Source organism: Rhagoletis pomonella, unplaced genomic scaffold, assembly GCF_013731165.1.
Source record: "Rhagoletis pomonella isolate Grant_MI unplaced genomic scaffold, Rhpom_1.0 Rhpom_scaffold_00004, whole genome shotgun sequence".
Lineage (NCBI taxonomy): Eukaryota > Metazoa > Arthropoda > Insecta > Diptera > Tephritidae > Rhagoletis > Rhagoletis pomonella.
The window spans coordinates 46,183,508-46,192,533 of record NW_023458558.1 but is presented as its reverse complement, the minus strand read 5'-3'; the positions used below and the strand labels follow the sequence as shown (position 1 = coordinate 46,192,533).

Genomic DNA, 9,026 nt, shown 5'->3' with positions numbered 1-9,026 from the left:
GTTATTTTCTATGTATGTATGTATGTTATTTGCGTATGTGTTTACAACATGGATAAGACAGTTTAACTAAAAATAGTTAGGACATAGCACAGGGTTGAGTTAAGCGAGTACAAAATTATGTTAAAACACAAAAATTCTATTAAGTAGTATATGTCGAATAAACTAATTAGGCATTTACAAAATAAAATTAATATATACGAATTTTTTAAAAACATTTAAAGCCAATTTTGTTTTTTTTTATATATTTAGTGTAGTAGTGGTTTTAATGCTTTTGTTTTTTATGGATTTTTTTAATGTTGATTATTATAGTATTATTAGGTATTATTGCTGTTTTCTACACTTTCGTATTGGATGGCTTAGTCAATTGTGCTGTGGCGCTCGCCGTTATGGTTGTGGTGGATTTTTTCGTCTTTTCTATAAATGGTTTAATATATCTAATATTATTGATGTTGCTGAGGTTACTGCTGCCAATGCCAGGATCACTACTGGTTTTCGTTTGAGTTATTGTTTTCGTTTGTTGTTGTTGTTGTTGTTGTTGTTGTTGTTGTTGTTGTTGTTGTTGTTTTGGTATTGTGGTAGTAGTACTTATTGTAGTGGTAGTACAAATATTGGTTTTAGTTTTTGGCATTATGGTAGTAGTTGTGGTAGTTGTTGTTGCAGTAGGAAAGCTGCATTTACTGTTAAGTAGCGCATGCGCTTTGGGAATGCGTAAACCCACTGCAAACAATAATAGAAAGAAACATGAATAAAATAAAAGGTGTTAAATAAATTAATCAGCAATAAATTACAAAGTTAAAAAAGCGTAGCAACATAATTTAAGACAAAATTTTTTACTAAATAATATATAGGGTAATTTTTAGCTTTTGATTGATAAAAAAAAAAATAAAAACATTTTGCAGAAATTCTTTATTAATTGTTAGGGTAGCTAAATTGCGGTTTAGAACTTTTCTAATAGAACACAAAAAAATGCTTTAAACAACAACACGAGACAACGCATTAGTATTTGTAACAAATTTCATTTGCTTGCTTAGTAGTTATGCTAAATACAGTGACATATTTAAGTTTCATGACAAAAAAATGTTCAAAAATTAAAACTTGTATTGAAACAACAACGATTTCTCTAGCAAATGTATGAGCTGTGCACAACGATTTAAGATTAGTACTGAATATTATTTTTATTATGCTTATTAATATTAACATTATAAACAATAGTCGTATTCAAAGTTTTGGACATTTTTTTTTTTTAATATTTTGTTTAAAATAGGATTTTATGTAATATACCATTATCATGACGCTTAATACATTTTCATAAGCATCAAATGTGCTCTATATGTAGTACTTATTTTCAGCTTAACGTTTTGTAAATAATGTGAAGAAAAAATAACTTATGTAATTGCCACATTTACATTTCGACAATGAGACATTCACAAGTTTAAAATAAATGATTTATGCTGTTTTTATTTTCATTTCTTATTTCGAAAAATCTTAGCTGCATACGAGCTGGCAAAAAATTTGGTATATATGTAGTTTTATATACTGCTTTTAAAGATTATGTATATATGTATGTATGTACATATTTTTACCATCAAAAAAGCCCAGAACTCAGAAATTTGTTTTGTTTTTTTTTTTATGATTATTTTGTGTGTTTTTATAGGCGTGTGTAATTGTTTATGTTTATGCATTTCTCTTTTGCGTGAAATGAACTGACTGACATTTAATGATTATGGATTTATTTTTACACATTTTAGTACTTTAAACAGCAAGTGTGAATATAAAAGAAAAGCTTTAAAATGTACAAGAAAATCTTTGTTTTGTTAGTAACGATATGTATATATGTAAGTATAATTTTTTGCTAACTTTTTACAGAACATAACTTAAGAATAAGAACTTATAGAATATATAAACTTTATTGAAACAAATTAATAAATGTAAAAAACTGTTTGGAAAACATTAAAGCAGATTTGAAGAGTTGAAAACGTTTGTCGTACAGTTAAGTAAAATTTTTAATGAAAAAAAATAATTTAACAAGCTAGCCGAAAAAGTTATTATTCACCATTATATTCGGCCACGATGCGCCGGCACGACGCACATCTATATAGGTACATCAGACCAAAGCTTAGTTTTGTTTTATAGCTTTTCTGTTTTTGCAGCCAATGTAGAGGAAAAGGTTCCGCCTAGCACACGAAGCAACAATAAAAATGGAAATTTGTTTCCGAAAATTTACCAATACCTTAGTTTTGTCAATATAACTCAATAATACTCATGTACGCTACGTTTTGACGCTCGTTGCTGGCAAAATACTGATGAAATTAGAAAGAAGAGAAGCTATGGCAAGAGCTTATATGGATGACGTTTCAATCATCATCGACGGAAATTAACTGTTGACCCTCAGCTCTCTGGCGAGCAAGACGAGAAAGCCCATGAACGAATGGGCTACGGAATTAATGTGAGCGTTAACGCAGAGAAGACCGACATAGTAGTAGTCACTACTGAATCACAAGACTTCGGTCTGGAGAAAATTTCTGACCACTCTAAAGTCAATAGCAAAGTGTAGTGGAAACTCACTGTGAATGAGCGGACAAAGCAAGCAACAATGGCCTTGCTCTACTTTAGGACATTTGACACCGACAGGTGCGCTCCACAACGGCGAGCCTAGAAGCTAAGAACACAACATTTACAACTGTCGCAAAGCTTTACAAATAAGGTCATGGCAAACAGACTACGAGGTAATGCATCTGAGTTTCGAAAGGAGCTATAGTGGAGGTTGATATGACGTTCATTTACACAGTAGCCGACAGTCAGTAGCCAGTTGCCATACGTAATGCGGATTTTAGTATGTACATGGTTACCCATCGACTATCAGTCGCCATACATAATAGGACTATTTGACTGCATTACCAACGTAAGAAGTGATAATACTTTTGGTAATAAAAATTTCCGGTTACAAACTCATCGGTAACTGCAGAATACGCCTGTTAAGGTCAAAGGTAACAAATTCGGTCAAATTTGCAAAAACCAATCAATGATCAATCGAAGCCTGCCATGTGTTGAGCAGTAAGCAACGGTTGTCTCAACATGTTGGCAGAACGATTGCTAGGTGTACATTCAGCATTTTATAGGTGTTCATTCTTGTTTCTGCTTAAAATGTTTTCCATTTGTACCAACCAAAATAGTGGTTCAGTTCATTTTACAATTCTCGAAGCCGAATTACAGCTCTCAATATTCCCACGCTATAACAAAACTCACCAAATTACTATTATCATAATTAGGATTCACGAAAGTAGGCAGCAAATATATAAATTTTTATTAAAAAAAAAATTACCTACATATCGCACATTTGTTGCAAGCGTCATAATCCAAAAAGTTAAAAACTCGAAAGAAGAACGGATTTAAAGTTTTGAATTTACATATCGTCATCTGAAATGCAAAAAGACGTAACAAACATCATCGTTGCAATGCAAAAAGTCATAACTAATAAAAAATTCAAAACTCACTTTTTGATTTATACGATGGATTTCATCGAATTACAACTCCCCACATCATTTTATGAAAACAAAAAAAAAAATAGTAGTCACGACTTTTTCCATTTCATTTACGATGTTGTTACGTCTTTTTGCATTTCAGGTGACGATATACTCACATAGTAAAAATGAATGCATACATAGTTTGTGCTAGTGAGCTACTGGTAATCGGTAGAGCTATGAAAGACCGCCTTTTGCATACTTAACTCAATTTTGTGTTATTTTGGACTATGACAATCTCTCAGAAAATGTGCGGAAAGTATATTAAAATAAATATTTAATTTCTTGTGCATTTCTAAGCGCTTAAAATTAACCTTTTTCTTTATAAGTTTAGGCGTCCTAATTATGACAATAGTCATGTGGTGAATTTCGCCGTGGCGCACACATAGTGCTGTTAGGGTTTTAAGAACTTAGTTGCACTATCTTGTGGACAGCAGACATACATACATACATATGTACACATTTTCATAGTTGCGACGATAAAGCGGCCAAAAATATACAATATCTTTTTATAATCTCATTTTTACTTCAAAGCAAACAGGTGAAAAACAACGTTAACACAAAGCTATTTAATTGCAATAAAATTGGATAAACAAATAATTTTCTAAATGTAAGTACTGTATAACGGATTGCAGCAGTTAGTGTTGGAGAAACAAACATTTTGTGGTTAGTGCAATTAATACGAAAAAAAAAAAAATTAGATAAAAAACAAATTTAAGGTAGCGGGGCCCATTGCAAATTTACAAGTTGTTCCACAAATGGGTGAAGAATTTAAATTTTAATTATTTATTTTTTTTTTTTAATTTATTTACACAATTCTTTTGGTTGCACACACTCAACGTCTGCGCTGCTGTACTGGCACAATGTGTGTTTTTGTATTGGTTGTTTAACTAGTTGTTGATTGAAGTCTAAAGAGAAACAATAGTGATACCAAAATAACGAAAACAGCTTTGTTTTATTTTTAATTTTTGTAATATTGTGCATCAAATCGTTTATTTCAATCAAGTTTTTCTCTATGGTTGTCATAATTATATATGTATGTAAGTATATTCTACAAATATAATCATTTATTTTTATGTTGCTGATTTTTATTTTTTAATGATGATTTATTTTTATAATATATGCAGATATTATGGTTCTTTTATATAATATCATATCAAATATATACTTGGTTTGTATGTATATAATTACGGTTAGTTGTTGTTTATTTATTATACGCTAGAAAGAAGGATATCTACGCAAGTGGTTTTAATAATTATTTAGGACTGCAATTTTTCTATTTGAGCAACGCGTCAACAAATCAGTGTTGAGTGGACTTTTGTGGGCGTAAAGAAAATCGAATTTAACTAAGAATAATGTTTGCAGACAATAAAAAAAATGAATGAGGCTTTACTTAAGAAAATCTTAACAGTCCAAAGTTAAATATTTTCGAGCAAAAAAAGCTGGTTGCGATTCCTAAAATTTATCTAGAAAGGTACTAATGCGCTGTTAAAAGAGTTTAGATATACAAGGCGAACACTGAAACCATCGTAGTATGATTTTCGTAAAATATACGTAAATACCATTACTGATCCAAATTGCGACGAACGTAGAGGCATAAAAAGTTTATACATACACACACATATGCGACATTCATAGCTATACGATTTCAGCGATAGCATTTTTCATACATTGGTAGCCCGATAGGCGTCAACTTGAAATGTCTACTACGAACAAAAAGTAAATCCTCCAAATGATAAATTTGAAAGCTTCCTAAAAGAGCATTTTCGCTCTATCTCCATGAAAAAAACAGCTAAAATTGCCTTACGAAGTTTTTGACTTCGTTATAAAAAGCTACAAATTTCTTTAGTATCAAGGAAAAATTAGTTGCCTACAAAAATTTTAAGTTTTATGGTGTCTGAAATTAAATTTAGTTGGGTGGTAAACTACAAAATTTACTTAACATGTCGAAGGAGGTATTTATTTATGATTCTCGCATTCTCGCAATCAAAGCAAGACATCTGCATCTGGCGTGATTTGAAAGTTTCAGTATATTATAAGTTGCTGAAACCATCTCAACTCATCGCTAGTGACGTCTACTAGCAATAATTGATACGACTTTAAAGAACTATTGAAATAAATGAACAGAATGGTTGTATGACAGCCTGTTGCGAAGTGTGTGCTTCAGCAAGTGGAATTTATTCCATAATAAAGCAATACCTCATTTCGCTTTGTCAGTAAAAAAAAAAACACTTGGAAGGCCAAAACCGGGACGTGTTACAGCATTATGTATATCTCTCAAAAATAGTTCTCTGCGATGACAGGCTCAAAATTTGATTTGGAAATTTGTTTCAACACCAAAGATGATAACTGCTTAAGAGTTGAAACCTCAAGTTGCCTTATAGCTTAAGCGCCTCAGAAAAGGATGTCATCGACCAAAATTTTGTTCAAACAGGACTAATCGCATTAGATTCTTAAGACCTTTAACTATAATAAACCGTCTAAAAGAATTTTGGTTTTTTGGTCGATGATACCATTTTCTCACATTTATGTATGTACTAGGGATGTTGAGATCACTTCTAACATTCGCATCGACATTCGCATTCGCATTAAATTAAACATACTATGCTTCTTTTCAACTTTGGCTTTTCCATTAAAATGCTGTATAGGTATAACACTGATTTAATGTTCTAAAAAGTACTTTTTTACATTACTACTGTAACTTATATAATTTGTAGTAATAAAAACAACGGGCCGTCTGCATAATAACTTATTGTTTAACTAAAAACATACGAATAAATCGTCGTAGGACTAGAGCGAAAAATATTTATGATGTGAAAATCCTCTCGAAATAAGCTTTCAAACTAGGAGTGCATACATATCTTGCAATAAATATCAATTGTGAATTTCATTCAGTGATGAGCAAATAGTTTTACAATCGAAATACTAAATTCATACACTTTTTAAGACAAAGTAAAATTTCCAATTTTAAACAAGAACACTTTTCCCTCAGTTAAATTTGGTATTTCATTTGGCCCAAAAGTCAACCAAGCCACTGATCGCCAACTTTGTTCCACATTCGCGCTTTCATTTTCAATATGATCATATTTTTTTCTCCGAAATTTTCACTCACTTGCTGTACAAAACTTTGAATACGAGGTTTGTTTCCTTAACAAATAACTACAAAGTTGATTAAATAATATTAAAAAAAAAACAGGCGAAGAAGAAAAAATATTAAAGTAACGAAAATTGTAGTGTTTTTATATGTATGTAATTATAACAACAAAAAATCATAAGCAATTAAAAACAATTTTCAATACAATAAAAATAGAAAAAAAAGTATACTTATATATGGAGATAACATCTTCTAATTGAGATTTAAATTGATAATTGATTTGTATTGGCGTGTTACACATTTGCAAATGCTACTTGGATATCTGTAAGTCAAAAAATTAAGCTAAACCACACAAGAGCAATAGTTGTAGCAATACTAAGTGAAATTTATAAAAATAATAAATATGTATACAAACATTTTTTTTGTAAGTAGCAAGAAAAAGTGTATGCCTATGCAAGTGTTTTGCATTTTGATGGTTCCAAAAGTTCTAAAAGGAAAACTGTTCCCTTTCGTTATTTTTTCTACTGTTAGCTGTTGGAAAATTGTCAATCGAAAAAAGTGTACAAATGCAATGCAACAAAATTCTCTGTCATCTGAAACTGCACTCATTAATTGATTTCCGAATTTTGTGTAGTTGGTACTATTTTATTTTGAAATCTATAACTTTTTTGTTGTTGAGCAAACACAAAATTTAAACAAAAAAATTAATATTCGTATAAATGTAAAATGGTTGAAATTAAAGCATTGCAAGTCACTTGCACTAATAAAAAGTAAAGGCTGTCTAGATTGCGCTGAAAAGCACGCAAAAGAAAATCAAATGGGCAGCAGCTAACAAAAATTATGCCTCCTACAATGCTTAATAGCCATATAACATATAAAGATACATAAGTATCTGATCAGATATATGTACGTACGTACATATTTCTTTAGTAATTATTTTTTTCTAAAACAGTTACTTTTGCTTTAATGCAACTATTCGTTTTTTTTTTTTTAATTGAGTTTTGCATTCTTTTTGCTACGTGTCTATGAATTTTAGCAAATAGCATATAGCTAATGAATGTCTAACCAAAAACACAACTACATTCATACATTTGATTGCTTTTGTTGCATATCGCAATTGCTTTGTTTTTCTCTGATTGTGCACTGCGGATCTACATATATACTGTGCATTATTAGGTTATTGCTTGAATTTATTTCATAGATTTCACTTTTTCACCTGTTGGCATTTAACTCTCAATTTATTACTTTGAATAACGTTAGTTATTGCACTACCGTTTGTGGTGTTGAATATACTTTTTAATTATCTAAAAATTTACTTTTTAATCTGTGATATTCACCTCTTGGCAGTGTGGCGCCAGTGCGTGAAAATATCGAATCCATATCGTTACTCAAATCACGTGATATACTATGGCGCCATGGTGCACCCACATTATTGCCGGAAGCGCTGTTGAGGCGGCTGTAAAAAGGTAAATAAAAAACATTCAATGTTGTTTTGGTAAGACAAAAAGAAGTTAAGTTTCTTATCAAAACGATTTCAATGAGTGCAGATATTTAAAAGAGCGAGCAACATGCATAGATTTAGTTTGAGCGATATTAAGTAAAGCAAGATGAGTGAGTTAGATCAGAAGTACATAGTTTAAAAGCGCTTAGTACAAATATAAATTGGATAAATTTAAAGAATTTCTAAACAAGCGAAATGTTGCATATATTTAGGAGCAATAATAAAAATGAAAACACTTGGCGTTTATTATTAAATTATGGTATTTTCCTATGCGAAATGTTTGACCTTCAAAACTCAGCTAATATCCCCTTTCCCTTTGGACCAACGCCGACAAGCAGCACGTTTCCTTAGCCTCCTCTTGATGGACTAGCCGATTTAGGCAGGGTCTAGTGGTACCACTACAACAACAACCTTCAAAAGGGAAACTTTTTATGCGGCAAATAAACATTTTGATTTACACACAAAAATGAGGAAGAAGTCATTGAAAATGCACTAAAGGCCGCTAAAGCTATCCTTAATTATTTAGCTGCCGACAGAACGAAAAAACATTAACTTTCAGGCGTTCCTAATTGTATCGTTTGATTGTATCAAATATACATATTAGTGATTTCCCTTAAAAATCTGCAAATCTAAAATGACGGTAACTGTGAGACGCTTACTGCTATCCAGTATTTTGGATTGTTTTGGTAGTTAATTTCCACGACTAAGATGTAAATCAAAAAGAATTACAGAGATTCATTCTGATAAAATTATGACAAAGAAATGGAAAGATTATAAAACGTGCAATGCACTAAGAAAAAAATCAGCTGAATATATTTCTCTGAACACATGATTTGGTAACTATAACCAAATAATGTAGCTATAAGCAAATCGTGTGGTGAGAGAAACATATTTAGTTCACATAACAAAA

General features: G+C 31.0%; 1 protein-coding gene across 1 annotated transcript in view; it reads right to left on the bottom strand.

The window, feature by feature from the left end:
• LOC118737645 overlaps positions 1–9,026 on the bottom strand; it is a gene marked incomplete in the record, with an annotated part of 155,003 nt that overhangs the window by 16,391 nt on the left and 129,586 nt on the right. Inside the window, 1 exon segment of the mRNA XM_036468295.1 lies at positions 7,953–8,071. Coding sequence (XP_036324188.1) covers positions 7,953–8,071 — 119 coding nt within the window.